Here is a 14,571-nt window from a genome sequence, read left to right as displayed (position 1 = left end):
GCCATTAATATCAATCTCGAACAATTCAGAGTCCATAAAGAAGAAGAATTCTCAGGAAAACCTACAACACAACTATGGGGATGTGCCAGAAAAAGGAGTATGTAAATATCGTGCAAAGATTTCATAAACAAGGCTTCACATAGGCTTTCAAAAAGGCTCCATGGTATGTCAGCGAAGATACTCTCTGTAAAAATTTGGGAATAAAAAATGTCGACGAATAAATAGAAAAATTTGCAACAATACATAAAAAACCACCCCAACGAGCTGACTAAAAAGCTAGACGGAGCACCAAAAAGCAGAAGAAGGAATAAGCCGACTGATTTACAGAAGTATTATAATAAATTTTGAATAGTTCAAAATAAAATTTAACCCACACTCTATCAAATTTTCTGGTTGGCTCAATAGAGCCAGTTGTAAATATAATATAACAAAAAACAGAATATCTACTGTTACAACTAAAGTCGTTCCAACAATGTGCTAATGTTCGCTGTGAAACGAAAGATTTCGTTATCGATTCCGTACACGGCACGAATTCCGAATGAATTTCACGAATTTACGCCAAAACACGCCTACGAATCACGAATTTGCGTGATACAGACTGAATTGGAAACGATGGAAATGCAGATTGTAACGGAGATTCTACGTGGGTTCTCTTCCCGTTAAAAACTTGAACTCGTATCGTGCCACGGGTTTTTCGTTATCGCGCTGATCGGAATGCAAACGCGAGAGCGCAGCGAAATGTCTATCGTAACGCCACGATCGTTTGACGGATATAGACGAATTTATTAGAGGTGTATTGCTTTTCCATCGCAACGCTTTCGTGCTGTTCCGTTTTACGGGTCTTGGAAATAATGTAACGTATCTTGATTGTGTCTGGAAAATGAGAGAATGACATTGGAGTTGTAGGGGAAAACGAACTTGTCGAGTGAAACGAACGAATTAGCATTTGTGAAGGATATAGAAGTAGACATTAATAAAAAGGATTAAATGAAAAATGGACTTTTTCCATAGCGACACTTTGTTGTTCCTTTTCACAGGTCTTGGAAATGAAGAAACGTATTTTGACTGTGATTAGAAAATGAGAGAATGACATTGGAGTTGTAGGAGAAAACGAACTTGTCGGGTGAAACAGAGAAATTAGCATTTGTGAAGGATATAAAAGTAGACATTAATAAAAAGGAGTAAATGTGAACGATGCATTGCTTTGCTTTAACTAGACTTGCTTACTGTAATAATAAAATATTGAGATAGTATTATTAATACCCCGGATAATAAAGCGTTCTCTTATTGTATTCTTTAAGCATAGAAAAATAATTTTTTAGGTAAAATAATAACATGTTAAAATTATAATCATTGTTTCGAAGCAATTTAAATTTTTGCTAAACTCAGAATACACTTTACTGTTATTTCTTGTGTATACACTACCGGCCAAAAGTTTGGAATCACCTCCCACTTTTCATCAATATTAAATCTGCTGCTAATTTTTTATAGATTTCAAGTTTATCTCAATTCTACATTTATCAATTTATCTCGTATCAATTGATTCGAACGATAAAAAATTCTCAAAGTCGCTGACTTCTTTTCTGGAAATTTTTGTGTAAATTGCAATGCTCGGTGATTCCAAACTTTTTGGCCGGTAGTGTATGTATAGCACTTCTTTGTTTTTACTTAAAAATGAGTATTAAAATGTAGAATTGGACATTTCGATTATAAAATACTAACTGACAATTAAAATTGCAGTAAGTTTACATATTAATGACAAATAAAAATAAACATATGACGTTATTTTAGCATTAGATAACAGTGTAACGTAGCAACTGATACAAACCATAGAAGTGACAAGAAAATGCAAAAATTTGAATATATAAATGTACCATGTGATTCCATGTATCAAAGGAAACGTCAACTAGAAAATCTCATGAAAAATTCAAAGTATCGGCATACAAATATGTCACACATAACCGTGCATATGGAAGGAAATAAAAAAGCGACAGTACGCATACGCGGGACACAACGTTACACCGGTTTATCGATTGTTATACGTGCTTGGAGTGTGAAGGAGGGAGCCAAAGAAGGACGTAAAAGAAGGAAAATCTCGTAATAAAGCTGTTATACCTGTGTATTACACTTCGGTAAATACTTCAAAGCGTTCATTAATGAATCACGTTTACTCGGTGTCGTATTAGGTTTGTGTATATGAAACGGTGTTTTTTGAAACGAAACTTTAGATATAACGTGTTTCTTCACTCTTCAGCGGGCTACAGTTGCACACTGAACTTCTTCAGACATGTTTGTTTACATCGCGTACTTTATTCATGTTTCTTAACTTTTGTTTTGTTTCCTTGATTTAATGTTAATTGTAGTTCTTGTACGAGTATAATCTACCTATACGATTAAAGTTATATACCAGAAAATAGTTGTAACTTACTTAACCCTCTCATTAGACCCTCAGAGATTAATAATTAATAATTTGTACCGATTCCAAGTACTAACTTACCTTGCTTAAAAATTCGCCACTGTTATAAGATTGCGTTGCAAAATGAATACTCGGGGATTTGTTTAAAATAAAACTCTGCTGTAGTCACAGAAACGACGAATATTAACTAGCCGCTTCATTAACAAGTGGCAGTACCATACAGAGTCAAATCACGCGTTTTTTACTTTAAAAAATTAAAGTGGCCGGAATTACCCCAATCTCCCCTACAGTTCGCGCCTTTTTGGTGCACTTCTAGCCTAATTTAATCCTTAATTATATCGTATAAGTATTTCTACATTAATTTAATGAAACAAATTTTAAAACGATACAGCCAAGATAAAAGATTTTGCGGCTACGGTTGAACATCTATGTACTGTCTGTCACATGCGTTACGTACTAAAATCTGCCGTAGAAAAAGGGTGAAGTTACGATCGAAACATGATGTACAGATAGGCTACGTCTCTTTAACTTTCTACAAATGCTTTGTTGCCGTTTATACCGAGGCTGAATAATTAATATTGATAACTAAAATCAGATAACAGTTGATAATGTAGGTTAAGTAATGTATCTCCACAAATAATAATATGAGACAATTGTAATAGTGTAGGAATGTGTGGTCGCTAATGGAAAATAAGCCGATACGACACCAAATAAATAATTTAAAAAAAAGTATAAATGTTATCTCTTTATGCTATTTTTAATTCCAACCCGTGTAGCTCGGGAGATTAGACCAAACGGTCATTTCGTTTCTGAACTTTTGTCAGTAAGTGTTAGAAAAGAAACAAAAAGCTTGAAGTAATCTTTAAATCTCTTCGAAAAATTGTAAAAATCTTCTTTTTTCAATAATTTTGCAGTTAAGCGTTACAGTTTAGTTTAAGTGTCTTAAAATTGTTACACAATAAAAGAAAGAATTTCAAGAAGACAGTATAACACTTACGGTCTTTGAAACCGAGCGTTTCTGATAAATTTCATGAAAATAACTTTCACGTGACGAGCGACCGAGATCAGCTATCGCCTATTCTTTATTGCACGACTTTTTCCCCAGCGACCTAAGTAGCGTTAATTAGCATCGTTTTCATAATTGTAGCTCTTTCGATGATTTTATAACCTTCGATTATCGATGCGTTTTACTTTTTAGGTTAAACGACGATGGTAGATAGCGGTGCATAAAAAATGAAAATGTAACGATTTCATTGACACAGGCACAATGGAGGATTTCTCAGAACCGAGAACTTTCGTAACATCATTCTGGTTTCAGTTTCGTAATAAATCGCGTTGATGAAACGAGGAAACGAACAAGGAGTTGTTGATTGATCAAAGAAATCGTGCATAATTGTGTAATTGAGATAACGCCGAGTGAATAAAAGAGTAAAGTAACAACCTATTTTTCGAGGAACTTACAAAAACGTAAATTGTAAAAATAGAATTATTTTGTAACTTTCATGTTATCTTTCGTTCTAAAAAATTTAATTTGCCAAATTTTAACAATAAACCAAAATTAGACGTGTGAAATATGTTAACGTGGCATGAAAAATGAAAGGTGCTTTTTTATTTTCTTTATTCAAATAGCGTTCGAATTAAGACACGTTTGCATTGCAAATGGTCTCAAACACTTTCAATTAAAAGCAATCCTACTCCCTGCAATACTCTCCTTTTCTCTCTCTCTCTCTCCAAGTAAAACTTTGTACAAAGCAAAAATTACTCTGGCATTGCGAACTAATTTCGATAAGAATCATCTCGCCTCCGGTTATAGTATATTTTATCAGTTCATCTTCTCGTCCATGAGCATATATAAATAATGAAATTTTCTCTCTAACAGGCGGTCTAGTTTTAATTTGATCGTGTATGTAAGCTACAACTGCTTTTCCACAAGGCTATAAATAAATCTCGAACTCGCATCAACATTGTGGGGCACAGTTTTGCATGATGCTTCTCTTGCTTAGTAGCTCCTCTTAATTACTTTCAGACGATGGTGTATATTCATTAAGCCAGACTTTTCTAACGATTTGCCCGCTTTTCATAATCACCAGTAGAGCGTATTCATTGAAACAGAGAAGAAAAAAAAAAGACTGACTTACCAGGCGTGAGAGATATAGCCTGCTGCCTTCTCGATCTCGAATTGTCCCGTTTCCCCGCAGAAGACTGAGAGCCGGAGATCTGGAGTCCTGGAGCGCTGACCGCGCGCTTTGGCCCGCCAATTGCGCCAGGAACGTTGCTGTTCCTCGCGAAGCCAGGTGGACGGTATCTGGCCGACTTTACGTTAGAGTGTTGCGGTAAGAAGTGATAGACACTGTGTGCCTTGTGCATCGTCGACGAAGGCGTGGTTGACGTCGTTGTTAAGCCGGCTGGTGCCGTGGAAGCTGGTAAACGCGGCAGAGAATTGGTGGCCGCTGTGATGGCGGACTGCATTCCGCGTGGAAGGGTCGTCGCCCGAGATTCGCCGGTGTATTCGAGCTCGTCTTCAGTGTCCTCGTCACCTGCGGACGTGTCTATCGATGTATTAATCTGCGTTAGTGGGACTGTGATTCGCGGTGATGCTAGCGAGAAGATACCGAGAAACGGTAAGTTCTTTTGGTTTGATGAGCTTCGTAGCTGAGATAGTTATCGAAGCTATTTATATCACATTGGCGCTCTTCTACTTTTGCACGGTGGAGTGTTTTGTTTAACGAGCTGGGCAAAACTTGAATTTTTAAACTTAATCGACAGAATTACAGCGGATTGTGTGACAGTTGCACGCATAGCGGATGCTGGGTCAAATGTGACCCAATATTAAAATCTTTTTCTTGCGCTAGGAAACCACATTTTTTTGTTTTGCTAGGCATTGTATTGTTTAGAATCGTACAATTACATTATGATTAAAATAGAAAATGTATTGATAATATAAGGAGAGGAGAGTCGCAAGTCTGTTTTGAATGTAGGTTGAAAAGAGAGACATTTAAAAGCTGGGTCAGCAGTGATTATTTTTTTTGTTATTGTTAAAATATGATCGTTGTTGTTTTTCATTTTCTGTGAGCAAAATCTGTCTGCAACATAGTTGTTTAGAATCGTACAATTACATTATGATTAAAATAGAAAATGTATTGATAATATAAGGAGAGCAGAATCGTGAGTCTGTTTCGAATGTAGGTTGAAAAGAGAGACATTTAAAAGCTGGGTCAGCAGTGACTATTTTTTTTGTTATTGTTAAAATATGATCGTTGTTGTTTTTCATTTTCTGTGAACAAAATCTCTCTGCAACATAGCATTCCTATAATGTTATGTAAAAATTGTTTAAAAATTGGTGGTAAATTCATGTTTTCCTTACTTAGATATGTAACACTCAAATTGAGAGTTTCAATGTGAAAGTTGTATAATTAAAAATAAATCATGTACCTATATAAATGGTCTTATTTTTTAATATTTTATTCTCCTATGATTTTTCATATAAAATTCTACCAAATAATTACGTTTCGTCGTTTCCAAGTGCACTTGGAAATTTTCGCCAGTTTTTTCATACAAACACTCCACTATACGAGATAGGAACAAAACACCGGAACCGAGTAGAGAAGTAGAAACCTAATTTCAAACAAATTTCATCCCACACTTAGGATGAATTATTGCAGATTCATAATCCATTGAAGAAAGATCGAGAAACTTGCATTAAAAAGCAAACATTACTTTCTATTGCCTGTGTTTAGCTGATAAATGCTCGTGACGCACCGATGCGGCGCTCGTCCCGTATGGGTTAGGAGAACAACGATATTAGTTCACTTTTTGTTCAAACAATATTTATCCAAAGAAAAAGATCAAACCGTCCAGAATTCGGTATAATCGTTTTTTCCTCATAATTAAACATTTTAAAATTGTCTTTTCGTAAGTTCTATCCAGACGTATTAAGGGGGTTCACCGCAATATTTACTTTTTCAAAATTGGAAAAGAAAGCTGAAAGTTACATTTATATCCTCGGAAAAAAATGAAACTTTTCATTTAATAATTACCCATGAGAAAAATTCCCAAATTTTTACTTATTTTTAAAAGTCTGAACGTAGTGTGAACTACCTCCTTAAACTATAAAAAAAATATATAAAAAGGTAAAATTACCAGATTCCCCCCTGGTGTTAGCGTCGGGAACAGAAGACCTTCTCCTGTTGCTCCAGATTCTCTCCTCCACCGATCCGCCGCATCCACTAGCAGCACCTCCACTTCCACCACCAATGGATCCGCAACTTCTAACTCTATCTAACTGTTCTCTGGAAAAGCTCTTTGGATTGAACAACAGATCCCCAGCACTGCGGCGTTTAGCGGCCATAGCCAATGCGTTAGCACTAGCACTAGCACCAACACTATCCCCTGAACACGCTAAAAGGCTGAGTTTCGTCCTAGAATCCGCTGCCATTAACGCGGACTCGAAGCTTCCCCGCCAAGAGAACCTTTCGTAATCACTGGCTTCTCGTTCTTCACCTTCTTGGCCAGTGGAGGCTGCTGGATGGTTGTTGATGAGTAACAGAGGATCGTGAGATTTCGATCTGGGCAGTTGTAAGTGCGTCGACGAAGGCGCGTTGGTCGAATCGGAGGTAGAATCATCGTCTTCCGTGGTAGACGCTGATGATGGTGTTCTGTGATGTTGAGAGTAACGTCTCCAGCTGGTAGTGTGATGTTGAACAGCCGATCCACCTTCGGAAACTTCGTGCATCAGCGCTACAAGCCGGCTGCCGATATGGTGCATCACTTTTGCGATCAACGGTGGACTACTGTGCGGTGTCGAATTTGCGTCAGAGCTTACACCATCGCCGGCCATTTTTGTGAAACTCTGGACTAGCTTCTGGTACACGAAAGCGGTGTCTCTGCCCAGACACGGAGCCTGTATTCCAGTCGGTCCAGTTTTATCTTCCCTTTCCCTGTCCAACAGATTGTCACCCGACGTGGTGTCGAATTTACTGATTATCTGCTGGCAGCTCTGCGATATTTGCTCCTGCAGCGCTGATCGACGACCACCGGCTGCTCCCTCTAAATCCGAGCTAGTGTAATCTGAACTGTCGTACGAATCAGACCACGTGTCCTCAGAACTGAGATACTCGACAATCTCACGCACTTGTTCATCGCGAATTCCCGGCACCGTTTTCATCAGCCTGGTGAGCTCGTTCTCGAAGTATACCAACTGCGGCGGTTTTGTACGATTCTGTGGACATAGTCTGGCCTTAGATGTGTAACCGGGTAATCTAGGACTTGGTGCAGGCGATGCACCGCTCGAATTCGTGTTAATGGTATTCTGATTCTGTCCGTTCGAATTGGCGACCATCGTCTTGAAGAATTGCCGCATCTTCGACATCATCAGATTCGTTTCCTCGTCGCTGGACCAATTGTTGAAACTATCCTTCCTCGACAAAGAAGCATTCGCTAAGTGAGGCAGTGTAGTATGATTCAGTGGATGATCCACCTTAGGTATGCTACCCTTCTCGACCCCAAACATTCCTTTCGTAGAGGTCTGACTCGCGTTTTGATCGTTCTCGCTGTTCTCCTTGCTGGAACGATCCTTTGCAGTCTCTTGGTTAATTTCGGTACTAGATTGAGCATCATCAGGCAGTTTCTGGTGTTGGAGGAGATCATCACAGCTACCTACGAATCCCGAATCTCGAGATTGTTGTTTCGACCTGTGATTATAAGTCAAAGACTCTCCCGAGTTCATTTGCATATTCGTGGCGGAATCGATTAACGATGTAGACGTTGCGGAAATGTTCATAGTGATTGGAGGAGAGGAAGAAGAGAGTATACATTCTGGTTGAGGAGTCTTTGCCCTTTCCGAGTCTTCAGAATTCATCGCTTCTGCGTCGTTCTCCATTACCACTTCTCCCACCAAAATCATCTCTCTGCTTGGTTCCGGTGTTTTGTTTCTGTCCTCGGGAACACGTGGACTCTGCGTGCCCAGATTTCGAGGTTTCTTCTTTTTTCGTTTCACGGTGTCGAATTGGCCATCGGTTCCAAACGCGGCAGTTTGACCATCGTCTGCACCGTCGGTCTCAGTGGAGGAGCCTTCCGATTGAGTTTCCTGCGCATCCTGATTCAGACTCAGATCTTGAAGAGAATTTTGCAAGCTCAAGTTCTGCGAGCTTTGCGTAAGAGCTAACAAATTGTCTAAGGACGAACTGTGCGATCTACCGGTGCCTCTGGCACGGACCAGCTTCTTCTTTCTCTGCGCTTCAGGGCTGGGTCTCCCTTCGGAGTCACTGCCGACAGAACCATCCGAATCGCGTCTATCTTGATCGAAACCTAGAAACTCCGACAGGAAGTACTTCTCCAGTCTTGAAGAATTCAAAAATCCTTCCCCAGAGTTCGATCTCTCTTGGCTCTGTCCGTTACCCGGAGTTTCATCCTGTCCCAGCGATTCTAAACCTTCCGAATAAATGGACGAAGTTTCTGACAAGCTGTCCACCTCGCGTGAACCCATGCTCGAGTTGTTACCATCTCCCCCGAGACCGAAGAAGAAGTACTTTTCCAGTTCCGAAGCAGACGGAGGTCTCTGCTTCTTCGATGGGCTACCTGTGGCCAAACTAGGTTCCGCTTCGCTCTCCTCGCAGGATTCTTCCACGATGGTGTGCAAAGTGAAGTCGATAGCTTGTCTATGGTAACCGCGAAGTTCCTCCTCGCGGTCTCCAAGGTTATTCGCTTCATCCTCGGAGCTTTCCTCCGTGGCTGTCGTAGCGCCAGGCTCATCTTCGTCATGCGAAACTTCCTCCACCCATGAATCATCGTCGGCTAGACCTTCCTCTAGTATCACGACCACACCACTCGCTGAATTCTCGTCGCTGGACTGCGAGGAGACACGTGCTCGCGTGACTTCTCGAACCTCGTTACCCTGATAATCCTTCGGGACACTGTCGTCGTTGTTCTCCTGTCGACCAGTTAATTTCGCCGTATTTTTCACCGACACATCGTCGCTTTCACTAGCACTACCGATACTCAGTCCGCTGTCCACCTCTGTTTCGGAATGATTCGTCGTCGCACTGGCTAATCGCTTAACCATTAATGGCTTCCTCGGACCTTGACCATTTTTACGGTGCGGCTGCTCGGACACGGCTTCTAGCGCCAGCTGGAAGTACCCGGCCAGACCCTGGCTAGCCGTATGCACTTCATCCGGCTGCAACAAGGTCGTTGTGTCCGAGGTGATCACGCTCACTGGTTGGTACGAGGCTTCCTGAGTGATCATCACAAGGCTTCTGTACTTGTTGCTATTGTTGTTCCCGAGATTATTATTGTAAACCGTTGGGGGAAAGTGTTGAACGTCGTCTCTGATGGAATCCTTCGTCGACGCGGCAGGAGGGAATCCATTCTCCTTTCGAGTAGACGGGCGTCGCTCGACTGAACGAAACCGTGTCGAACCCCCTTCTATCCCCTCTACCGCGCAGCCTCCAGCGACGCCACTTCCACCGTCGGTGCCACTTCCACCTTCACCACCTCCACCGTAATACTCTCCTACCACCTGACCAGAAGGAGGACTCTCGCCTCTCACCGTACACAGGCCACTGTCATGCGCACTCTCCGTTTTACCTGCGCTCTCCGCGCTCTTGAACATCTCTTGAATCTTGTTGGTTATTATGTCGCCCACGTCGCAGCCCGCTGATTTCAATTCAATTCCACCGACGTGATTCCCCGATGTTGGGTCGTTGTCTTCCGCGCCATCTTTCGCCTTCGTTGTCGCCGATTTTCCAGCCTGGCACGTAACGGATTGATCATCCTCCGTGGTGGTGATCAGCATTGAATCACTCTCGGTGCATACGCTTGCAACACCATCATTGTTTGTGTTATCCGCTGATTGGTCAATAGTTGCTTTCTCGTACTGTGTGTGCCATTTCGTTCTGTTCGACGCGGTAACGATAGATTCGTTGTAATAATCGTTGTCCTTGAAGCTTTCCGCAACATTGTCGCGACGATTCGACTGCCTCGGCGTTCTTTCCTCGTTCCTCTTGTTCAGCTTCGACAACAGTTCGCTGTTGTTCAACGTGGAAAACGAAAACTCGTTCTCGTAATGCGAAGAGACGTTCGCTGACGTCACTTCGTACTCGTGAAGCTCGTCACTGCTCACTTCGCTACCTGTCGCATTCGTTTCGTTGCTCGTGAAACTGTCGGAGCCCGAAGACACATTCGCAGTGACGTTCAGATTCGAATTTAAATCCGTCGATATGTCATGCTCGTCGTTATCGTTACCGTGATCTACGCTCTCGTTGCTCATTATCTGAGGCAAAGTAATCGAGTTGTCGATCCCATTGTCGCAATAATCGTTTTCTCCAATTTCCTCGCAATCAGTACCGTTCTCGTTTCTACGGTTTATCAATGGCGTTGAAACGCGAAATTCGAAGCTTTCCGCGTTACTCTCGGCGTTTAAACTGTGGCTACTTAATATCTGCTGCCCGGAAATCTCTAAGGAGTCTGGAATTATATTCGAGTCCCATGCATCCGTCGATAATAGCTGCGTTTGATTGTCTAAATTTGTATCTTCGTTGTTAGACGTTATTTGGCTTAATAATTCACGTTCTTCAACTCTTGACCTGTCGTTTTCAATCTTCTCGAATAATCTCTTCTCGAACGTAGTTTCTATTTGCTCCGTGTCAGTATCAATAGTATTATTAACGATGACCGGCTCAATGCTGTCAGGATCCAAGGTTTTGATAGACTTCAACTCGACCTGATGTTCAGAACAATCGTTGTCGCTTGCAATATACATTTCCTCAGGCATCTCACGTTGTTGCAGCGACAGAGAAATCCTCTTATCGCTACTCGTTTCCGAGCTGTTCCTCTTTCCACGAGTCTTCCGCTTTTCGTTAACATTTCCGATTCGGTCCGACATCGATTTATCGCTATCCTCCGAACCGTCTTCCTTACAACTCGATCTCATCTTCTCCTCCTCCTCCGAATTTCCTTTGCTGATCCCTCTCCCCTCCGTTCGATCTCTATTCACATCCTCGAAATTCGAATCCTCGTTGAGAAATCGAACGTACTGCAAAACCACCGGCTCTCCATCCGGAAGGGCCGTCACCCTCTTCAAAGTAACGCTATCCTCTGCAGCAGAATCGGAGTCTTCATCCTCGTCCCCATTATCTTCGATATCGTTATCGCTCGTGAGAGAATCATCGTTAACGACAAACACTCTCGAGAATCTATGAGAGGAGGAATCTTCCTCTAGATCAGAACTGTCTGCAGATGAGCGACCGGAGGAGCTGCCAGAATCCTCGTGCTGGTACATTCTCTGTCCTCTTCTGCTTTCGAAGGACACGCTCACGGAATCTTGGCAGTCCGTTTCCTCGCTTTCCTTTGTCTCGTTCGTCTCGTCATAGTTTTCTTGGCTCTGCACGTCCTTCGACTCGTCCAATTGCTCCCGTACATTCGTCGAGGATTGTTCCACGATTTTCGACTCGTTCGAGATGTCCAACACAGCTCCGTCCTGAAACGCCTCCACGGATTTCGATACGACGTTCACTCCCGCGTCGTCGTTCTCATCTTGATTGATCTGCAAGCTGTTTAATCTTTGATGAAGCTCCTCTGTCGATGGAATAGACGACGTCTCGATAGTTGACCTGTACAACGGAGGCGCCAGTACTTGATCGGGCCTGAAAGTGCACGTTGTCGGGTCGAAGACACCGGTTAAACGTGGATCGAGCCTGGTCCCGTGAAGAGGCTGATTGAATCGTGGATGCCAAGCGAACCAGGGTGCAGCTGGGTCGCCTCTTAACCGCAGTGTTCCTGGTTCAGCATGAGCATCGCTGCTCCGGCTTATCATCGATGATGCAGCGGCCGCGAAATCGCTGGTCCAGAGAGCTGCTGGGACGGGTACTGGATACGGGACCGGTACCGGGATTGGTACTGGCACTGGCAGCACGTTCGCTCCGCGAGAACCTCCGCAAGCCTGTGTAAAAAAATTGTGAAAATTTGGGTATTAATATATGAAACTGATATAACAATAATGTTAGGTGGTTGGGAAAATTCGTAGCGAAATATAGGAAAAATTGAAATCATCGTATCTCTGTTTCTAATTGAGATAGCGGCAAAAATCAAAAGGTATTTTACTCGTTATTTGAAGATAAATCCGACGTACTTCTCAAATTACTCCAAAGGCGAACTATATTTTCTGCGGTTATTTTCTCGAAAAATTCAACATCCACGCTCCACTGCAGAAGACAATTCGACTTATATCCACTCCTGTTCATCTTACGAGTAATTGAGTAGTAGTGCATTGGATTCATCTTTGACTGTCGAGGAAAATACCGTTTAACATTTATCGCTATGTCAATTAGAAACAGAGATACAATGGTTTAAATTTCGCCATAAACTCTCCGAACAACCCAATAGAATAAACTTTTTTTTACGAAAGATAGAATAACCGCAAACTATGGTCGCTAATAACGAAGTTGTTTTTGCGACCTTAAATTATATTTAAAGAAAATTGATTTTGAAAATGGTAAAAAATATATGAAACTGATATAATTTTATGACGCCTAACTATCAGTACCTTTTTAATTATTTTCATTATCATAATTTGATCGGTTATTTTGTTACAAAGGAATGCTTCTGTAATGTTTTTAAAAGAAGAAATGCCTCTAAACAATAAATTTATAATAATGTTATAAAAATGTGCAAATTAATTTAGAATTATTTTAACAGAATAACATAGGAATTTAGTATAATGTTAAACAAAAAATGGAATGTCAAATAAAATTTTATAGAGTACTTTGACTCGACTTTGACTTTTATTGAATATTCCCTTGCAATCAACATTACTATCTTGAATTTCCAATGATCCAATGTTACGATCTATTTTTAAATTAATCCCTTATCGAATTTTGTGAAACTCAATTTCTACTTGTACAAGTTATCTAAGTATCTCTATCTAGTAAGTATATAATTACTTAAATAACGAAAAATGTTCAATGGAGATACTAACGATCTGAAGAAGTAGCGTGTCAACACAGATTATAGTGACTGACGAGATACAGACTGTGGGTTCTGATTATTGCACAATGGATTAATATTGGATATCAACGAGAGATAGCAAAGAAGAAGAAAACGCCAACGAAACACGGACAATGTATCTACGTTATATAAACTTATTTCTATTTTCAAACATAGACGTGAAAAAGTATGTAACATTTCATCTCATTAAAAAAAAAAGATAAATTAAAGTTAAGACAATTTTGTAGTAAATAGAAATATAATTACATATTATTAAAAGAAAATAAGAATTATGAAGTATAGTTACAATACGGAAAAAAATCAAGGAATTTATTTCGAAGTTAATTGAAAAATTTCATTTGAAGTTATTAATTACAATAGAAACATTAATAATGTTTTTCAAAGTATACAGTTCATTGTATGCATTCAAATTAAATATAAGTATTAAAAATACATACTTCACTTTGTACCGTAACTACAAGTATGGTTCATTAAAAATGATACACAATTTTAATGAGGCCTGCTATTCTCAGTAGTCCATAATAGTATACCGTTGTTAAACGCTTATAAATCACGTATAAGTTCGAAAATGTACACAGAATTGTTAGTTCCGAAAAGTAATTACTAAGTTCGGAAAAGTATAAAATGTGATATTAATATGCGACGTGAATAGCTACTAGACCGTATAAAATGATATAAGTAATTTATAAGTTGAAGTTTATAGTGAGAAACGTCTTATACTAAATGTTCAAATCAATTTTCGAGAAAATACACGGAGAATTTTTTCGAATAACACCTAAGTAAGTTAATCACATTATTTGACACATTTCAATCGTGCATTTGTGAATTTATATTTGTAACTAACTATAAATGTACAAGCTTCTAATTTGAGAATTGTTCAATATGTGTATACAGGGGTACACTATAGAAATATATTCCAGAAGCATGGCCGGGTCAAAAGTGACCCATTAGCAATTTTCCAAAATGAGCGAATATTCGATACTGGTAAGTGAAAAAAGAAAAGGTAATCGTTTGTAATTTTCCAACTTTGTTTCCAGCTAATTTTTTAATCACGTTTTAGTTACATAAAAATTCACTTTTGGAAGGTTGCTAATGAGTCATTTTGACCAGAACGGTCTTTCTAGTGCAAAAATGAAGAAAGATGTATCCAGAAT

The 14,571-nt window shown here is 40.2% G+C and overlaps 1 protein-coding gene across 1 annotated transcript in view; it reads right to left on the bottom strand.

Annotated features, from left to right (window-relative positions):
• Positions 1 to 14,571, bottom strand: part of LOC108574465 — an 84,475-nt gene that overhangs the window by 26,554 nt on the left and 43,350 nt on the right. The window contains exons 10-11 of the mRNA XM_017937065.1: positions 6,557 to 12,353; positions 4,555 to 4,965 (exon numbers count right to left, since the gene is read on the bottom strand). Coding sequence (XP_017792554.1) covers positions 4,555 to 4,965; positions 6,557 to 12,353 — 6,208 coding nt within the window. The remainder of the gene's footprint in view (positions 1 to 4,554; positions 4,966 to 6,556; positions 12,354 to 14,571) is intronic.

Source organism: Habropoda laboriosa, unplaced genomic scaffold, assembly GCF_001263275.1.
Source record: "Habropoda laboriosa isolate 0110345459 unplaced genomic scaffold, ASM126327v1 scaffold172, whole genome shotgun sequence".
NCBI lineage: Eukaryota > Metazoa > Arthropoda > Insecta > Hymenoptera > Apidae > Habropoda > Habropoda laboriosa.
This window is presented reverse-complemented; position numbering and strand designations above follow the sequence as displayed.